This window comes from Varroa destructor, unplaced genomic scaffold (assembly GCF_002443255.2).
Source record: "Varroa destructor unplaced genomic scaffold, Vdes_3.0 BEIS01000003.1, whole genome shotgun sequence".
NCBI classification, from domain to species: domain Eukaryota; kingdom Metazoa; phylum Arthropoda; class Arachnida; order Mesostigmata; family Varroidae; genus Varroa; species Varroa destructor.
In genome coordinates this window covers 5,503,646-5,524,682 of record NW_019211456.1, presented here as the reverse complement: position 1 = coordinate 5,524,682, position 21,037 = coordinate 5,503,646, and the positions used below count along the sequence as shown (strand labels likewise).

The 21,037-nt window shown below is 40.7% G+C and overlaps 2 protein-coding genes across 5 annotated transcripts in view; one reads left to right on the top strand and one right to left on the bottom strand.

Annotated features, from left to right (window-relative positions):
• Window positions 1-14,968, top strand: part of LOC111247881 (protein lin-28 homolog) — a 58,792-nt gene extending 43,824 nt beyond the window's left edge. For all 4 annotated transcript variants that reach the window (XM_022799396.2, XM_022799395.2, XM_086982402.1 and 1 more), the window contains 3 exons: window positions 12,920-13,092; window positions 13,463-13,698; window positions 14,104-14,968. In XM_022799396.2, the coding sequence (XP_022655131.1) occupies window positions 12,920-13,092; window positions 13,463-13,698; window positions 14,104-14,207 (513 nt within the window). In that variant the 3' untranslated portion in view covers window positions 14,208-14,968. The remainder of the gene's footprint in view (window positions 1-12,919; window positions 13,093-13,462; window positions 13,699-14,103) is intronic.
• Window positions 14,969-17,014: 2,046 nt separating this feature from the next.
• On the bottom strand, window positions 17,015-20,983 carry LOC111247884 (NADH dehydrogenase [ubiquinone] 1 alpha subcomplex assembly factor 4). Its single transcript, XM_022799399.2, has 4 exons — window positions 20,713-20,983; window positions 20,148-20,233; window positions 17,466-17,686; window positions 17,015-17,163 (listed from the first exon to the last, which is right to left on the bottom strand). Exons 1-4 carry the CDS (start codon window positions 20,858-20,860, stop codon window positions 17,037-17,039), a joined length of 582 nt encoding a protein of 193 aa, XP_022655134.2. The 5' UTR covers window positions 20,861-20,983; the 3' UTR covers window positions 17,015-17,036.
• Window positions 20,984-21,037: the final 54 nt, after the last annotated feature.

Sequence of the window (21,037 nt, the reverse complement as noted above, 5' to 3'; positions counted from 1 at the left end):
AACGGGTCACTGGATCAAAACAGTTCGGCCAAATCGAGTTGTGGTCATTTTTCATCTTCGACGAATATGAGCAAACTGCTAACATCAAGCGACTTCGATGGCCGACGATGACGAAAGAAAGAAACCTCATATGGGTAGAAAAACTGATCAAACCTCGGTGAGTTGCTACATGATTGATGAGAGCCTTAGGTTTTCAAAGAATAATTGATGTCGTATGCTAAAAGCGCATATAGCAAATGAATTTAATTGGTGCATTATATATCCTGGAAAGTTTTCAACTAAATAGAAACTTTGACGATATTCACTAAAGGCTGTTGCATGTTGCATGACCGTACCGTGTTGAATATCAAAGTCGTTTTTTGCGTTCTGTATTAATTGATTATTGCATGTTGTTTTCTATGCTTGTTATTATTCTCTAAACAATTTTCTGCGGCCCAAAAGCATTGCTATAGTATGCGGCTATTGTGCATCGCTTCAATATACTGAAAGAGTTTATACATGTTGCTTGGAAACTCCATTATAGAATTTCTCACAGTTGTTTGCAATAGTCACTGAAAAATATATTACTTATTAAAATTGCAAATCTGAGAAAATAGGTTTTTCCAATGCAGATATAACGCTTCGCACATTGCCCACATGAACATCCGAAGACGTTTCCGCCCTAAGAATTCGAACAGTCCTCGACGTGTCTTTTCAAGAGTGCAGATCGAATTTGTTCTAGCTGCCTTTCTCTCTCTTCTTCGTTCCCTTGGTCTTTTCGTTTTTCATCCCGCAGCTTCCATTGACCCCCCCCCCCCCTCAGAGCTTGGCCGTCAGCGACTAACTACGACCTTCACGGGAAGACCACGGGTGAGCTACTGTAAAGCACCGACGCTGCCGTTTCTATTTGGCGCCTTTTTCCTTCTAGTTAACAACCTTTTTCCTTCGCTTATTGCTTTCATTGCTGAGCTGTTGTTTGCATTTGGCCAGTACGTTTCCTTATGAGTTTCTTCATTTTCACTTTTTGTCGCTTTGATTTCAGTACTCACTATCCATAAAATTGCACTTGGTGGAATTCATTTAGATTCCGGACTTACTTTCCCAACCGTCTCTCCGATCTATCTGACGCTGTTCTCAATTATAGTCACCTAGCTATGTCGTTGCTGTAGCCTTGCTCAGTGGCTTACTAGGCAGCCCTCACAGAGGCCGTATCTATACTCCCCGCCACCGCTGCCGCCATAGGAAGGGATCGGTGGATGACAGTAAAGCTGAGACGAAAAGAAACCGTCAAGAGGGATAAGACGAAGCGAACGAGTTCAACAACAATTCGGACAGCGATGACCACCAGTCCGTTCGCAATCGATAGTTTCTATAGCAACCCCTGCCTTAGGCGGACGATCGGGTACGGGGGTTAGTTTTCTGCAGAGGGGACAGAAAGGGGGTAAACGGAGGTGGGCAGTATGGGGTCGGCAGCCGATCCGTGCTGATGCCAAGTCGTGGAGTTTGTAGAAAAATTGGCAAATGCTTCTTCTTCTGTCTAAGCGTTCTCCCACTTGCTCTCGTTTCTCTTTGCTTACTTTTTATTTCCTGTCGCGGCCGCCGCGTTGTTCTTACAGCAGACTGAAGACGGAGGTCGAGACAGCTTCGCGGCCATCGCGAACATCTTGGTGGCTCCTGTCACTGGTGGACCGCCACAGGGGGGCTGCTCTTCGCTCATATCCCACTGCCGGCTGCTCGACCGAAAGAAGCCCGCAGCCGCCTTTGCTGCTGCGTTCCCTTCTTCGTAACGGCACATCCGCCGTCCCGTTGCGACGTTTGGCCCAAAAAGGAAAGCTTTTTGCTTTATTAGAAAAAGTGCCTCTTGTCCCTTCTCCGCTCGAAAGAACCTCTAGATTTGGGTTTTTTTTTCTTTTTCCGCAAAAGAAGGAGGACGACGAGCGGTCAGCAACGACAGTAGAGTGGAGGGAAAAGGAAAGTCGACCCCCATCCGCAAGAAAGGGTGTGCAGTGGGGCGGCTTCTGTGAGCTGGGTAAAACAGCGGAAAGCAACGGCGACATTTAGAAATGGGTGCAGAATAATTAAAGCGCCACAGTTATCACCCTGAATAGGTAGAACTCGTCTGCAATTCGTTAGGCATAAATAGTATCAGAAATTTTTTGAAATCAGATCCTATCATTACTGGTTACATCATTATCAGAAATGCTCAGCATTTGCAATGATATGGCCGGCTCAAATCCCAATGCTTTATTGCACCTTGTAAAAGTAGTACATTCAATAATGAATAAAATTCTCAATATTAGTTAAACTACATAGCGTCGATGAAATGAAAGAAAGGAATTGATTGTCGAATATCAAATGAATGATAAAACAATTATAACAGCAGGGCAGTTGCTGCCAGTCGTTTCACCCTTTCCGGCGGAAAAACGTTTTTACGTCGAAATGGCTTTGGCCCCTTGGTCCTACAGGCCTCGACAGCAGCCTTATCTGCCGCCACTAAGGATTGCCATCTTTTTCCCAGCTCTTCTCTAAATACTCCAAACGCTCACCGCCGTTGTTGCTACATGACCAGCTTCCAGTCCCACGACGAAACCTCCGTCGCCTCGTTTCGCCATCCTATACCTACCAACCGTGCGTTCCTTTGGGCAGACTTTCACCAGCGCGCCGACCAGCCGCTGCTATCAGAACTTTCGAGTTCCGTTCTTTATAGCAACCAGCACCGTCACGCAGATACGCGCACACATCCGTATCCAGATACCATCCTTTCCTTTTTATACTTTACCCTTGAAGAGAAATACCCGTTTCGTTTTCCATGGACGCTTTTTCTCCCACTGTGGCTTAAGTTACTGTAGAAGCTGCGTACAGTAGCCCAATGTGCTTGCCCCACTCCTCGCTCGCGCTGCCATTCTGCATCGGGCATCAGTTTTTCCCTCGGATATTTTTTTCGTTTAGTTTCGTTTCTCGCTGCGCCTTCCATCTTCTGATGCAAGAGTCCAGTCCTTTTTTGGTAACTCCCGCTCTTTTTTTAGACCAGTTAGGCCGCCTCCGTCCCACCCGGACCTTTATCCACCTTACTTCCTTGATCAGCCTCATCCCCCAAACTTTCTTTTTCCCCTCTGACTTCTTGGAGTTACTACGTCTGCGATTGCTATTTCCTACGCTGCCACAAGAGAGACGGTCCGGCAGAGAAGGATTCGATTTCGGCGATTTACTACAATACCACCGTTGAACTAACCGGAAACCACGAAGAACCACCCCATGGAAAACGGTTGAAGGCGTAAAAAAGAGAAAACAGTGGTTAACTTCGGCCATGCAAGGGAGCACACATGCGCACATATAAAAAGAATATACAGAATTTCTGGAAGTAGAGTAGCAGAAAGGTAGTTGGAAGATTAGCTATTCCGGGGTCTGCTAAATTATCGAGGAGCTAATGATGGTTGCTGTGTATATCATCGCCGGCAGAGCCCCAAATCTGCTCAGGGTTCAGTTTATTGCGTCTCTATTATGTTCCTTTTACCTTTGCGGTTGTTCACAGGGGCTGCCCAGCTGTTCCACCTTTTCCTCTTTTGGCTCGTTTCGCGCTCTGATTTGAAATTATGGGGTTGGGCAAGTGGAAAAGGGGGGGAAAGCAGGCATAAATATACGAAACAAAAATGAACGAAGTAGGGCCGAGAATGACTGCAAGGAACGAAGACTGGAAAGAAAGCAGTGAAATCGGTGCTCAGAACACGTCTCAACAACACATGTGTTGATGCTGCCGCTGCTGTCACAGCAACTGCTGTTACTTTCCGTATGAAAGGATTCGTGGACAGAAAGTGGAAGGCCCTGGTAACATCGTCGTAAAGTACATGACGCGCCGAAAATCAGAAGCAAAATAAAACGATGAGTGTAGCGCGAAAAATCAAACGAGAGTGACAGAAACAAAAGTCAACGAATGAACCTAATGATGCCAAATGGGACATAGAACGTCTGTTTCGCGCTCGGGACTATGTACATCAAGTGAATAATAATCCAGGACGGCATTCTGTTCAGCTCAACTAGAACGAAGGACCAGTCCTATATACCTTCAAAAATCGGACATAAAAAGCTTTGTAGAAATCCTGCAGAAGTAGACTAAACAGCATCGGCTGTACCAGGAACGACGCGATAAAGGCCTTTTTTTTCCTTATTATTTATTCTGCTTCCTCAGAAATCAACATGGAAAGTACATTCCAAATGATTCACTCTTCACTCCGCTCGTAGCTTGCAAAAAATATCGGTTAACCGCATTACGGAGGTAGAATTAAAATTAGGGTTATAAAAGTGCAATTATAGGGTAGGTTACCATGACCTGAAAGACATGTTTAGGTACGTACATTGACATGCTGCAAACGAGATGAGATTATTGCGTAATGATAATCGGACATTGCGTTTTTTGCTAAAAAAAATAAAACTACAAATTATTGGTTAGCAACTAGTTTATCGGCCGGAAGCAACTGAGCGGCGGCACTGAGCTAAAGAAGAAATCCTGCTCCTTTACGCTTTAGTATGCTACAGCACAGTATCACATCGGGCAAATCGTGGAGATGGTTAGCAAGCAGCGTATTCGACGCTCCAGAAACCAGATACTTCGCTTTTCGAACTCCCTTACTACTGCTATTACTATGACTACTTCGTCTCTCGTTTCGAAGTTGGTTCGTTCAATCGTATTTCGATCACCCGTCCGACCGTCCGTTAGTTCGTCTATTTCCCCTGCTGCCTCTCGTTTACAGATGAACCAACATTTCATCCAGTCGGCTACTTCTGAGCACGGCCATAGCCACTGCGTCGGATCGGTCAAGGTCCACAACGACGGCGGCAACGGCGCAGTCCCAACAGAGGGCTCTAGCTCCCAACGTGTCGGCATTTGGCCGGCCTTCCTACCCCACGGTCTCGACTCGTTTCGGTGACGGACGGACGAACGAATAGACGCGGCGTTGCGTTTTCTCTCTACTTTTTTGATGACGGATTACAATCTCAAGTTTCAAGCAACCAAATCGGAACTTAGCAGTAGCATCAACGATAGCGGCGGCGGCGGCAGCAGCAGCAACAGCGACTGTTATTGACAACTCTCTTGGCCTCCGCCGTCTCCCATTCGTCGTTCCTGTTCGAGTTGACTTTATCCCTATTTTCGTCACTAGCTTCAGGCGGCAATGTCCCTTTTGAGATTCCGACGCTTTGTCAGTTCTATCGATCTTCTCACAGCTTTGCCTAACATCATGAAGACCAAGGGCAAAAACAAAATAAGCTCCAAATTAACGGGAGAATTACGGTTCGACAAGTTGATTCTTCTAGAAGAATCATCTAAGAGAAATCAGGGCGCAGAGTAATCAAACACAGAAAAGTAATGAGCAAAACTGAGCTGATACTCTGCATTCTCTTCTAATGATTAGTTGGCAATATTGTTATAACAACAAAAGTGCCTATAGTTAACCAGTGACCTATGGCTTGCTTTACATTATATATAGAATCCTATTTCAAAAGCGCCATAGTTGACGAGGTACAAAGTGTACTATTAACTGCAAGTGAACACATTATCGGCTCCCAGTTATCGGTCGGAACACAAAACTACTCTAACATAGATTATATAATTAGTTGTGTAATTATAAATGACTCACTATTAAGAGATGATGATCTGAATTGATACGTACTACGTCCAATGTTAAATATGTAATATAGTTATATTTAATATTATAGTCTAATAACCTAGCCAATGCTGATATATATTGTATACGGAAACATTTCGAAAGTTAGTAGCTTATTCACTATTAGAAAGGACGCAAACGTTCTCAGCAAAAAGACACCATTTTACGTATTTAGAGATTATGAGAAATCGTGTGATCATGGGTTCATACTATCCGTGTTAGCTTGAATTTAACGAAATCCAAAAACTTACTTAACTCTAATTTTTCTATAGTTTCTGGTAGAAACCATATCGCAATTTTTATAGCAGTTCGTTTAGCTTTACTGGCTTGATGGTCCCTTATTGAAACTTTTAGGTGTCTAAGCTTCTTTCCTATAATTACCGTATACTTGCTTACTATCAATCTGTTGTGACTGCCCCTCCTTCGTTGGTTGTCGAAGCTGCGCCGGTTTTTCTCCCTTGGCTATTTTCCGAACGGAAGCAACAGCAGCAGCAGCGGTGGCGCGAGGTTTGTTTAATCGTGTGGACGACTCGACGCTGACGTGGCGATGTTTCCACTTGGCTGCATTGCTCCTCCCCCGAACCCCTGCACCTCTCCGGGCAACGCCGTTCGACTGCTGCTGCTCAATCTGTAGGTCACTGACGGTCAGTTAGATCGTTGAGTGTGCGATTGGTAGCAAAAAGCGGCGATCGAGGAGCGACCAGTACAACACACTTGATTCAATGATTTCTACGGCGATCACGGCACCCCGATAATCGCAGCAGAGTTGTCGACATCATCGGAGTCATCGGCGGGGCGTCCAATTTCGTTGCTTCTGCTGGCGACTTGTAAGGAGTGAGTCGCAGTGCTTCTGCGATTTCCCGCCACTTACTTTACTCCACCGTATGGCTGTTCCTAGTACAGTGGCTATAGACTGCAGCCAAGTTCCATGAGTTTGGGCATTTTCTTGTTTCGAGAGGCAAAGATACTGATATCTCGGGCGGATCAGGGCCAACTTGAGCCGACTCTGTCACTCCACCAATAATATGCTGACCTATGTGGTAATCATGACACCGTTATTAAGGAGTAGTTGGTCGTTCTTACTTGGGATTTCTGATAATGCCTTAGCAGAATTTAGTATCTGAACTGTTCTACACGATGGGCAGTTCCCAAGGCAGGCAAAAAGATAGGTGGAAAAGGCTAGAAAATGCCTACGAAAATATTCTTAGTGTCGTATAAAGGCGTCCATTATAGTATGTGTAAAGCACACATTTTGTACTCCTCTAACCATAATTTAAGTTACTTTATTCTATTCTACCTCCGGTACGTTCTTACGCTTGTATCAGCAAACACATCGAGATGATACCGTGGCGATGCTTCGCTGTAACATTAGAGTTCAAGCTGGTATGCCATTTTATTTGATGGCTTCACCCTAGCCTCTGTGTTTTCGATCAAAGTATCCGAGCGTAGCGAATAGCTAAGTGCTCGCTCTGGTCTAGGATAACGTCGACCGCACGTGCAGCAGTAATAGCAGTAGCATCACGGCGCTGTCCCTTCTCACGGATACCCGTAATAGTTGTAGTGAACCGAAAAATCCTTAGATGCTGAGTATGCGTACAACAGGCCATAGAGGCTATGCTGATACCTTTTGACGGCGAAAACCTCTGTTGGCCTGTCGACATGGTTCAACCTATGTTTGGCTGTTGTCTCGACTGCCTCGGGTGACACGTCTGCCTAATGATGCGCGAACAAGCATCGTATGCTAGGTTAGCTTATGCTCAACACGCACTGCACATACCACCATCGTGTGGTGTTTACCTGATGATAGCACCAAAGATTGGCAAGCTGACCTTGCTTTATTTGGAACGAGAAAACCAAATCACATCGTGAGTAGTGTATTCTTGCCATGACGGAACGTTAGCTACGTACATTTTGAGCCTGAAGTAATTGCTTCCATCGCAGTAGTAAACGTTTGGGTTTACTTGCAAAACTTACAATTGTTACGCACGCACACACATATTGAATACTACTTTCATAATCTAACCCTGGGGATCCGATTTAGCATTTAGAAGTTACGACTTTCATTACTTTGTACAAAACGTAGTGGTATAAACGTAACCTACTTTTTCTATCTCCTCTATATTGGCTGTGACTGTGGCGCATCACATGTATATACGTTTGTATGATATCCAGCCTGAAGTTGAACTTTTTTCGCCTCGCCGCACGCAGCTCCTTGCGTTTGTTCGTGCGGTACTACTAGATGGAAGTTCGCACCAAAAAAGATGTAAACAAACCTACAGCTACGGCAGTGCTTCATCATCGGAATTTCAGGAAACGCAGCTCTTACCCTATTTCTGCACGCGCAGAAAACCCCTACCGAGATATAAGCTTCCTCGGTAACCCCACGTCGACAGGGTCCCGCATCGCAAATAATATTCCAGGGGGGCATAAGCTTCAATAGAGCTGAACGAAAAGAGCACACATCGGACCAATAATGCATACTTGCCGTCTAAAGCCATTTGTGTATTTTTGATAATGTTTTTGCATTGATCAGATCGTAAGTGATGGGAATTTTACGTGAGTATGGCTACCATGTTGCTGTCGTATTATAAAGGTGTTCGCACAACTGCAAAGGGAATATGCAAAATAAGCCCGTAAGAATTTAAACCCCGAGTTGACGCCATGATGAAGGCGAACAAAGATTGCTTCGAATAAACATCACCGTCAGGAATGATACAAGTTAGGCGTACGTAAAAATCGAATTTTTTTTTTGTTTGGATACACCTTTAAGAGCAGCTCCTGAGAAAGAGTTCGGATTCATATTGGGCCTAGCCGATATCAATTTTTTTGTTTACATTTAGAGTCTCTTTCATTCACAGTACTGACCTTACTTCGGTCGCTACAACGTTACAAAGAATGGGCCTGTCGGCCTAGATCGCAAGTCACGCCATTATAGTCTTTTATCGTTATAGCAGGAGTATTGCCGTTAGGTTTTCCTTTACGTTGTTGAGGCAGCGCTAAAGCGAAAGTTGGTTAGAGCTACAAATCGGAATACTTAATGTGACTCGGAATGTGTTACGAAGTGTAATCGCGTAGATGACGACGGTAGCAATACGAGCGTTTGCAGCTGGCCTTCGGGGACTCTGCTGCAGAATCCTTCGATTTAGCTGGTCTAGGTCTCCCAGGAGTCATAAGGCCAGCCAGACAGACATCTGAACGGCTAACTCACATAACCTAACCCTCCCGCTTAGGATTATTAAGGAACCGAATAGTCGTTTATGTACTCGTTTTGCTTTGTATGAAAGACTTTCGCTCACGTGGCCAGCCAGTAGATGATAATTTTGTTAAATACGTCTGCTATCATGCTAATGGCCTTCAAGCCAGCTTCGAGAAAAATTTTAATCCAAATAATACGCGAAAAATGTCGCAATGCTAGATAGGCAGCCAGCTAATTTCTATGTAAATTTTCCTGTCTTCACAACGCTATTTCCACGGACATAATATAATAGGCGTTACTAGCTGTTGGCCCTATTATCCGTAATGTCAATCAGGGCAATGTGTATGCCTCAGATTTCGGATTCAGATTAACCTCTTGCTATATTGTTGCAACGAGATTTCCGCTAAGGTTTCGACTATGAATGGCCCCGTTGAGCCCAATGAGAATTGTGAGAGAAACGGTTTGATTTTGGTTGATTTTGCGTGCCAGCAGTAGCGGCAGTGTTTCGTCCGACATTTGCGTCCTCGTGGGAGCGAGTGCGGTATTGAGATATGCTGCTGCTGCTGCTGCTGGTATCTATCGGTATTTGTATATGTGTGCCATCGTTAAGTCCTCTATATACACCTTCGGCAGTTGCTGTCGCTTTATACTCTTGCCCGATACCCCTCAAGTGGAACTCGCGTCATCCCTGAAACGATCAGTCTATCTCGTCTATGTTCGACAAGGGAACGCAATGCCAACGATGACGACGCTGAATTGGCCGGCGTTCCGCTTAAGACACTGCTGCTGCTGCCGCCGACCGAGATGCCAAGAGGAAAGCAAATGACGACCGACCGACGGAATGAAAGGAGAAAGAAGCGAGTGACAGAAGAACATAAGTAGTGCCGTCAAATCGGGCCTCTGGGACGATAAGAGTCGTTTCAGCTGCTAACTGAACTCTATTACAACATTCGCCTGATAGAAAACAGTATACCCGAAAGGCCATATTACGGAGACGAGCGAGACAACAACATGTAGTAGAAACAAGCGCACAGGACAAGCTGTGTTGCGATAGCGTATTGATTCTCCGATTTTAAATGGTTTCATCTAAGGTTATGTTGCGTCTTCTTCGTAAGCGGAGTTTTAACATGACTTACTTTGTGTTGATAAGTTTATAGTTATAATTTTTCAGTTTTTCGTAGTTACTCAAATTTCTTAAAGCTTCCTGAGAATTGATCAAGTTCTCGTTTACACTATCCAGCCAATGATGAGTCTGTCCTTGTAGAGTTCTTGTGTAATATCGAGTGCGAATTAAAATGTGATGTAATTTTAATCATATCGTGCTTCCTTTGAAAGTCGCTACTGAAAAATGTACAGATTCCCCTACTTCCATAGCGTACTACTGAACGGAGGTTTGCATAATCAACATCTTTTTAACGCCACATATAGCACTGCTAGTATCAGAAATAATGTAAAAACAATCCGTTTAATCAATGGATCGATCTATTTCGCCAGTATCTTAACATGCACTAATTATTTAGGGATATCTCGCACTCCGAACTCGACAGCGCGCTCATTCGGCTTTTGTCCTAGCTAGATCGTTCCTTTGCTCTCGCTCCTGCTGCAGTCGTTCAGTAGAATGACCAGGCCAAATAGACAATCGCATGCCACGCGCCTGCTCCCAAGGTCGCCAGATGGACATCAAATCGGCCTGCACTAGAGAAGACAGACTACAAATCCCAGCATGTATAGGATATATACGGAGATTGTAAGCCGAGCTAGACAGAGGTCAGTTCAGATTTACTTAGACAGAGGTCAGTTTTGGCCAGGGCTAAGCCAAGCTCGACTGGATCAACAACGCAGTTGAAAAAATAGTGAAGAGGCATTTCATGCGTAGAGGACGAACTGGGAGTCTGTCAATGACAAACAAGCAGCGGCAGCGGCGGAAACTCCAATGAATTTTACTTCAAATTGGTGTTTTGTCGTCTATGATCAGTACGTGGCCTCGAGAACAGGAGACGCGCACAGAGCTCGAATGTAAAGCAATGGAAGCGGAAGGAGGAATTGAAGCGCGCCGGCCGTGCACAAGTTTAAGCGACAGTAAGGGAGCGAGCGCGCTAGTTTGAGAGCAATCACGAACTCGGGTTCGAGCAGATTGGCGCAAATGCTGATGGCACCCAACGAAGAAGCAACAACCGAATCGAAAGAGCAAAAGACGAAGGGAGACAGCAGCAGGTGATGAAATCAACTACTAAACATAGAAGAAATCATATGCATAGGGAAGCCGTTTTGTTGGGTGCTGTGAGGGTTCTACCAGAGAATGCCAGGCCAGTGACCTGTGAGCGGTCGCGTTCGGGCATTTACGCAAGCGTAGAACAGGATAGCAAACCTGCGCGCTGCGGATATAATCAAAGGGGTGTAATGATTCGAGGAAGGCGGCTGGGTAGAACGAAAAGAAGTTTTTCCATTTTGGAAAATATGGAATGCTTAAGGAAATTCTGACATCTTTATAGAAACGTAGCTTGAAAACGTTAGCTAAATATTATATAAATAAACAAACAAAAAGAGGCTCTAATCACACACACAGCAATCATAAAATAAATAAATCATAAAAAAAACAAAGCACAGTAATCATAAAATACTGATTCCAATAAAATCGGGTCCACTTTTATAATTTACATTATAAGAACGAATTATAAATTTACCATGTATACTAGTTTGGTCAAAAAGTAACGATTCGGATGTTCTTTCGTCCCTTTTGGCTTTCAGCAATTAGGTAGATCTAGATAGCACGCCCTGTCTCCACCATGGTTTTGTGTTGGACAAAAGTGTATCGCGTTGTCTGGGTTTTAATGGTGGATATTTTATGTAAAAAATGTGGTCTAACGACAACTTTATTTTCATTTTTGCCAAGTTCAAAAAGCTACTAAAGCAGTTAAGGACAAGAATATTTCTGCCATATATGCAGTGTATATTCCATGACGCATATAGAGGCTGCTTAAGGATAATGTGCTCGGTTCATAGATAGCGTCTTGGACTTGAATGATTTACTTCACTGCGAATATCTGGAGCGAAAAAGGACCACCCGAAGGCGCTCGTGAAGTAAGACGACCGGCAAGCGACTCATAAATTTGCTGAAAATATTAATTGCGATCTTGTAACTCTTGTCTATAATTTTTACTCCATGAAACTTACCAAAAAATAGGAACCTGAGTGCTTTATAAACTGAATAAAAAGTATCGGAAAACTTGACTTTCCATTGCCTCTCAACATCTTGCCCAGCACAAAGCAACCAAAAACTATTAAGATATATTTTTACAAAAAATTACTATGAGTGACTAGAAAATGTATTCCGGCGTTAACATGAAGCAGAAAAATGATGAGTACCTCGAAAAGGTATGCTTAAGTTAGCAGTTAAGTCAGATCTTTAGGGAAAGAGGACCACAGTTAACATTCGTTGGAGTTGGAAAAGCTTTGGAAAAATGCCCAAAAAAGGTCGACAAAGGGCTGAATATGGCCCAGTTATATTAGGTAAACAAGGCTATCTGATGTGAAAAAACGTCCAATTGACGGGTAAAAGCCTGTTTTCTTTAAAACACCGAACGGCCATATGTTGCAAAGACCGTAAGGGTCACTGCGCAGAAACTTGAGAGAGACATATTTTCACTTTTACCGGTCATTAGCAAAATAAATTCGTAACAATACATTTGCTAATAATGAGGGTCTCAAAAACAGGTTGGACGAGTTTTTATTAGCAGATCTGAAAAGTTTTTACGAGGCAAAATAAATAGATTAATAATAAATTATTTTGTTGTTGGCATTCAAGAAGTGCGATGTTTTCGTCAAGCATAAAAGTTGCCATTACATTCTGATTAACTTTTGTATTTACTTACCTATAAAACCTACACAGAATTGATGCTGTTAAAAATAGGGTTCCTGTAAAGGCAAAAGATAAACACACGCTTCTCCCTTCCTTTGGAACCGCTTTTTCAGTTTATTTTTTCAGTATACTTTAATTAGGCATCGCAACAACTCTATTTAATGATTTGTTTAAAGCTAATTTTCAAATTAACCATACTGCTATATTTAACTCTCTGATTTACAGTCGGTGATACAGATGTCTGGGTTCCGCAGTCTGGGTGACGAAGAAGAGGTGGAATTCGAATGTCGTGCATCGTCAAAAGGTCTTGAAGCCACTTTAGTTTGTGGGCCAGGAACTAACGACTGCAAAGGCTCTCATCGAAGGCCTATGTCTAAAAAGAAGTTTCGAAAAGTTAGGTAAGTCTACTATACTCATATATTAATTAGTCCATTGCAAATTGCTTTAACTCTAAGACAACTATGATAAATGGTTGTTCTTATACTTTGGCCTAAAGAAACCGAGAGGAGTTCGAATAAAATATATAAATATACATTTATATCGGAAAGATCGCTGAAAACGTCTCTCTTATTGTTATTAATTATGTAGCTTTTCTAACTCCTTGTAACTGAACTGCCAATATTTTCAATCGCATAATGGTTTTGCCCCTTAATATAATTGTACACTTCATAAAGAGGCTGAGGCTTTTAGTAGACTAACAACCATGTTAAGTAACACACAAGATGTTCTACACAATACTGTAAAAGCCATTATTTGTACTTGCCTTAGGTGCTACAATTGCGGCGAATTCGCAAATCACATTGCCGCAAAATGTCGGGAAGGGCCTTTGCCAAAGCGGTGCCATCAGTGCAAATCATCAGACCATCTGATCGCTGACTGCCCGCTCAGGGCGGCCACATCTGTTCCTACGGATGCCATCACTAAATGCCCCAGCAGTCAGGAAAAGGATGCGAGCAGCGGGAGCGGCGGACACGGCACCACTCTGCCAACTACAACGCTCTTTGGTATGAAAAATTCGAACATTTCTATTCAATTGATTTTCGCAAATTATTTACATGTGTAGTGGTCAAATATACTTAGTTCTAATATAGCCGATTAGGACTTTTTGCTTTCGCAACTTTTTAGGGAAAAAACTGAGTTTTTAAGTGTTATTTAAAACATTTGAAGGTAGAGTTTCAAATTCACAAGAATAGGGGCTGCAAAACATAAAACTCCTATTTTTGAGAAACATCAGCTCTATAAATTTCTGATTCACTCCAAGAAAACAAACGTGCTGGTGTCATATTGGTATCAAATAATTAAACGGGTATTCATTTTACTCAAAAGTCTTAGGCATTTTATTTATAATGAGGTATGAAATACATATATGTATAGTAAGAATTATCAATGATGTTTTTGGCTAATTTCAGACTCTGGATTGGAGAATCAAAGCTCAGAAGAGGAAACAGACATTGGAAGCGCCGGTAAAACAGACGACCGTAGCAAAAATAACAAAAACAACACGAATTCATAAAATGTATACGAAAAACGTATCCCTGAAACGTATGCCAAAGGCACTGAGTTCATTACGAAGGATAACGATACTATTATTGCAATGGCAGATTATGTAGACCGCCTCCTTAAAACTATTCTTTACGCGTTGCTATACAACACATTCGTAACACGTATAGCCACTTAGAGGAAACTATACACAATAAATGTATTGGACAAAGATGGATCGATGCGGCTAGTGTACAACACCGTAAAATGGGAGGTTTTTGTTTGGGGGGGGGGGGGGGAGGTCAAAGTAAGGTAATTACTTTCTTCACAGGGCTCGAACATCTGTGTATATACATAGAATGTAAATATCGATCTATCACGAATAGTATTGTGTGTACATCGCAACTCGTATTGGCTCGCCACATGTTCCGAAGTAACGAGGTTGGGAATCTTTGTCACAATAAAGCAGCAAAAGAAAATAGCGAGTTAATACGATATCAAAGAAAAATGGTCCACAGGATCCGACAATGATCTGCTTTCTTGAGGAATACGGGTCTAATTATACTCTACTGATCTATCTTATTAGATTAATCGGCGTCTTATTATATTAAGCTATAGCTTGCTACAAATTTACACGTGATGATATTGGAGATAGGCCTTGTAAATCTCAGGTTGGTTTCTATTATGCTGTGAAACAAACAACATGTTGGATAGAAAAATTCCAAAAGGAATATCCCGTATTTTGAAACATACAAGGAAAACAGTCAGCTTTTAACGTGTTTTTAGCAGCTCATAAGGATACGTTCTTGTCCGGAGTAAAGCATCTAGTCAGCGTTTCGTATGATATTCCCGGCGAAGTAAATGGAATTACATAGGTAATAATTTAGTGGACGTAGTGGAAAAACTATAGAATGTTCCAGCGACGTGGAACACAGCAATTGATGATCGTACCAAAATGTAATAATTTAACAGCTTGACATATAATCAACGACAACACATATCGATTATAGTTCGGTATATTACGGGTTTGTATTGCTGATACAATACAATATATAATTAGTTATGCAACAGTTTCTATAGAATGAAGACGCTACACTTGTTAACAATTCGCGTTTTCAAAAAAGTCTCGGTTTCAGAAGCATGCATACTAGGATATACTGTGAAAGTATCTCACTATGATAAATCTATTAATTAGTAGATAAATACATAAACGACATACACAAATGGTAAAAAATATTTAGGTATCGTGATACACATCGTCATACTGTTTATAATAGAAGCCCACCATAAGCTCCAAGGAAAAATAATGATCATTGTAACTTTCAAACTTTCATACAAAAGACAATTTAGTGTAACCTTTAGAGTCAGGCTTATAACACAAAAAGCGAAACAACTTCAATGATTGAAACGACAAAGGGAATGAGGTTGTTTGTTATCCTATAGTTTTGCGAGCAACTGCGCCTGCTCTTCAGAACGAATCAATCGTAATCGTCTTCTTGAGCGGAAAATCAAAAATATTTTCTGTAGCGGATACCTCCTACGTTAATAACTCGATCGAATCGTACGAGGGAACCCTTTCCTACAGTAACAATATAAATGTCATATAGTATATCATAAAAATAGGTAGATATGAATGTTTCGATTTGCGAGTAAGCCAATACAGAAGAAGCTAAACTACAGGCCATGATTGTCGAAAAATATACCGTACGCTTGCAAGTCACTGCAGAAAAATAAAAGCTTACATCAGTTAACAAATAAAAATATTCCCTCACAAACTTAGCTTATTGTTCTTCTGCCTAGATAGTCAACTAGAAAATAAGAGGCCTTTTGCCAATAAAAGGGTGAGACGTACTTCAATGCAATTATTCTTCATTATTTGACTGAATTTTGTTTTTGTTAGAAATACGTAATCCTAAAGCATTTCTTCCACAAATATTTTGGGACTGATTTTCACCAACCGAAACTCTTATCCTATCCTGCTGTTTACATATACATGAACTGAATACAAAGAAACAAAGCTCAAAGAAATATATGGTTCTGCATAATAGAATGAGATCTGATAACATTTGATTTCCTAACTCACACGTTCTTTAGACTCCGAACTAGTAGGTAGTTTAAACTGCAGATTGATCTCATAAAGTGATCAATTGAAAGCAATTGTATGCGGACCTTTCGCGTTAATGATACGACCGTTTCTATACGTAGTGACGTGAATTAAAGTTAAATGATTAAACCTCTAATTGAAAACAACGCCACAGCTATAGTACCTTCGATTAATTATAAAGGTTATCAATTAAATAGCCGTATGAAGTTATTACCAATTAAACTAAAAGCTAAAAAAGGATTGATAATAAACAATAGTTAGCAATAAACTACTGAACAAAAAAATTACTTTTGCCGCTGTAGCTTTTAAGGAAAGCATACCGTTGTTTTAATTTGAGGCCATTAATACAACATTGACGGTACGCGTGGTTATAGAAATCTTTTTTCTCTATAATTTTTATAAAAGAGTTCAGTGTATTCAAATTTGGATCAGTTAAGTACGAGCAAAGATATCGTGCCAGATAATACTCAAGACATTGATGGTGTGTGATAATGATAATTGCGTGGCCAGATGTGAAGGATTTAATACGCTAACAGGATGCAAATTTTATGACACTGAAGGTAAAGTATTCCATAAAAAGCCGTCAGAAAACTAACGCATTAATTGACAATTAATCTAAACACCGCCACCTAATTTCTTACGTATATATACATGTATATGGAAAAAAACAGTAATATCAGCACGGTCATTGAAACACAGACACCTCGCTTAATGTGATTTTTCTATGAAATAAAACATTTTTTTTATGAAACTATCTTTTTAATCAGAGGGAAGCTTGTTTCGTTTCTCAGCATCTAAGCGTTGGTAGTATTTTTTTTGTTCCTCAATAAATTTATTAAGACTCTCCTTATCATCTGGGTCCAACATTCTCATTGGGATGAAATACCTGGAAGCACATAAAATTGAGTGTGCTGTCGTTATATTTTGTACAAGAAATGTTTGGTAAGTCAAGTAGCTCAGAAGCAAGTACATATCGCTTACGATTTCGCCAATTACCGTAAGTACTATTTTATATCGCGATAAATTCATAGCTATAAACGTTTTGGAACGACTCTAATTGAAGATTTCACGGTCACGTAGCACTAATCTAGTAAATCATTTGATAACGATCCACAATTGTATTAGCATATAATTGCATTATCAATTATTTAAAATGAAATATATCTATCTAAATTAATAAGACATTACTTAATTATATTCTGCGCGTCCTTGAGTTCGAGATTGTAGTCGCTTGCGGCCTGAGAAGCTTGGTATTTTGAAGGATCACTGGCATGCTTTTTAAGTAGTTGCGTTGCCTTTGAAAGGCTGATTCTGCCTTTGGGAATATAGCTTGGTTCAAAAAAACCAAACTCGGGGTCAATAGGCTTTTTCCGCGCTTCCGGAAGTTTTCGGCTTTTTTGGATACAGACCTACGATAAAAGACATACATATAGTGCTATTATATGGATTTACTAATCTTACAAAGTTCTTGTAATTTAATATATATATTAATTTATTTAATATTAATACTAACTCATATCCAATGAAACTATGATTCATAAACAAGTGGATAATATACATTTTTTTTATATGTTCTCATAGATTCCGTATATTCGGAAAATGTACACAACATTAACTTAATTAAACTCCGGTTCGGGACGTGGCTCCCTAAATGTTAGTGTAAACAGAAGTTAAACCTGACTGTCACTAGACCTAACTCAATTAACAATGAAAAAAAAAATTAGGCAACCTTGTGGGAATGGATGAAGAGACATCCACGCAACATACTTATCTTCCGCAAATTGTATGAAAACGAATTTTACTAAGGTTATTTACAACTTTCGTTAATTTCGCATGTATATATATAACACTGACAGCGATAGCGCATGCGTTTCTGTGCTTGCCGATGCTTTTGTTGGGATGAAAAGAAAATCCACTATATTTCCAGCACTGAAAACAAAACCATAAACTTAGCGGACACAGAAGGCCCGTCCTTGGACTATGAGCGAAAATCTATCCCAATGTCTTTTTGTCGAACGAACCTGTATTAAAGAATAACCTTACTTGGTTAGCAGAAATCGATGGTTGATCGAATTGCGATGGAATACGTGGTTGTTGACGAGTCAAAAGAATACCTTTACACACTAGAATGTAAGGAATACGTCATGAACACGACTGTAAAAAAACCACAAAAACCCGTTCTGATCTCCAAGACTATGAAAGACAAACACTCTTGTTCTCGATGGCGGCTAAATTTAACATGTTCAATCCTACCGTTACTCGAATTATTCACGAGAACCTCAGATATAAGCCTTAAAATCAGATATAAATCTTCTCAAAGCCTAGAGAGCTGAGAGAAGTGATGGACAGACTGGTCCCGCGGTGTCATTTGTTTCTGAGAATTCTCGAAGATGCAGTACTAGGAAGCTATCTTATAAGCTTCCGGAAAAAAAATCCTTGTAAGAATAAGCTCCGGTGTGCATAGGATACATACAAATATTTAGTTTCTGTTGAATGTTGTGTTTAAGGAAGGGTAAATAACGGTGCCATATGTATTTCAGAAGTGCGTATTTCTTCTCAAAAAAATTACTTAAGTATTTAAAAAAAAAGTGGCAAAACCCAGTACGGCCATTGTATCATATGTCGCGGGCTATACATACTCTGCTGAAGTACGCCTATATGTGGAAAGTGATTGAGAGAGAGTATGATCATTTTTAGTATGACGACGTGAATTCGCTCACTATTTGTTTTCATGTGCTCACGTCGATTAGTTTGAAGGCGTTTTAAAATATAGATAGAAACGTTTGGGACGGGTTTGTAAACGGTTTAGGCTCCCAGCGCTAATGGAACTTATTACGTGTAATGGGGATACCTTTGTCAACAAATACAGAAAGGTTTGTCTAGGTAACGCTTATCGTTTAATGCAGAGCCATCGACAGAATAGACATTTTTTGTTAATTAACGCGCCGTCCTGAAAGAGACGACGGCGGCAGCATCATAATGTCTCCTTAAATTATCACAACACTCAGAATGTGGATCTTTTTTCAAATTTTTCCCACAGTGGGGACATTTTTTAGATAGTAGGCACAATAGCAGTTGGTCACAATAGTGATTTTTGCATGTACGGGAAATATTTTTTCATGGCTGAGTAGTCGAAAATAGTTTGCCGGTGCATTCCTGAAAGAATTCAGAGACAACTGATACTGACCAAATCTCTTGACTTCATCGTCTTCAGGAAGTTTCTGTCTGATTTCAGTAGCATAAGACTTGCGCCTAGGTTGTTCATAACCAACCCAGCAATGATAGACGTAGAAGTTAATTTACCAGTCAAAACGGACATTATAAAGACGTTTCTGCATGTTTTTAATTAGTTACAAAGTTTTTCCAGTAATTGTGCTTACGTGTTCCTTCCATTCATGCCTAATGAAACCCCTGCTTCTGTCTCTGTTGCAATGGCTCATTCAGTCGCAATGTCTCCAGTCGTCGATTTCGGTTCACTGAGGATCGGTAAACTTCACTAAGAAAGGCTTACAACCTGCTCTGGTAAAATTCGTCTATAAATAAATTGTTTTAGCATGTTGTCTAATTTATGTTTGTTATCACAGACTATTTATGTTCGCGAAAACGTTCCAGTTGATGCAGTCTATGCAATTAAAAGAAGATATCTTCTCAACTAACTTCTGGTCTATCCTTATTACGTTATACTACATAATCTATTGTGTCACGGGTTCTTATTACATTAGATAGAAAATTTCAGGTTCGGCCTGGATTCGATATACTTATTTTTACAAAAAAAAAAATTTAGACCCACCAAGGAGAAAAACAGGAACAATAGTTTCACACCTGTAGTGAAAATAAGGTACGTAATGCAAATACAGAAATGTCACTCACATTTTTCCCTTCCGAAACCACTCGAACATCGTGAAGTCGTTGATGCAGTGCAGCATTTTTGGCAGTAATTTTTTTTAGAACTTCAGCTGCAATAGAGATAAATGTTTGTGTTATTTTGATAAGTGAAAATTTATTTCTCCCTTTAAATTCGTTTGGGATAGGTAGATCAGAGTATTTTATAAACAGCGACTGAATGATATTTATGGTCGTCGAAGTAACTAAAAATTAAGCTATTGATAGTAGAGCTGTATAGAATAGTAAAAGATTAACTTGTTTGTACCGTGCTGATGTAATGAACTTACTGGTAGAGATCCTTCAGGAAACAGGAAAATATGTCCATAGATGGTTCTATCAATTAAAAAACAACTTACGTTCTCTTATCACCGCTTTTAAATTTACTATCTTATTTATGATAATGCTGTAGAATCTATTACTTCATTTATTCTTCTTTTTCTATCTAGTATGGATAAACTTCACACTAGAAAACATCTTAGATATATCTAAGGCAGATGCTTGCAACTCTACAAGAACGCTTGGAACTGCAAAGCTTTTAAATTACGCAAACCTTGCATTTCGGGAGGTGTCGCATCTTTGAAACCGGAGTGTCGAGGAGCCTGAATAGGTTTCTTCCTTTCAATTGCTCGCCGTGCTCTATTCTCAATGTTAAAACTTCGAAATGGCTTTGTTGCAATTCGTTTCAGCGCATTTCCCATAACTATAGTTAGAAACGGCGCTATATTCAGCCAATTATCACTCCCGCGCGATGCCGACACATGCCCTGAAGCGCGCAGAGTACATAGCAGAGTTGGTTCTCTTCACGGTCGTTAGCAGACGAAACCTAATGGTCTAAAAACTTTCTACTAAATGCTCGGATAGCTCGAGAAAGTTCA

Coding starts and splice junctions, on each gene's coding strand:
- LOC111247884 (XM_022799399.2), bottom strand. CDS start 20,860: ATGGGAAATGCGCTGAAACGAATTGCAACAAAGCCATTTCGAAGTTTT. Junction 20,234..20,712: donor GACACCTCCCGAAATGCAAG/GTTTGCGTAATT, acceptor TCTCTATTGCAG/CTGAAGTTCTAAAAAAAATT. Junction 17,687..20,147: donor TGGTTTCGGAAGGGAAAAAT/GTGAGTGACATT, acceptor CTTTTATCGTAG/GTCTGTATCCAAAAAAGCCG.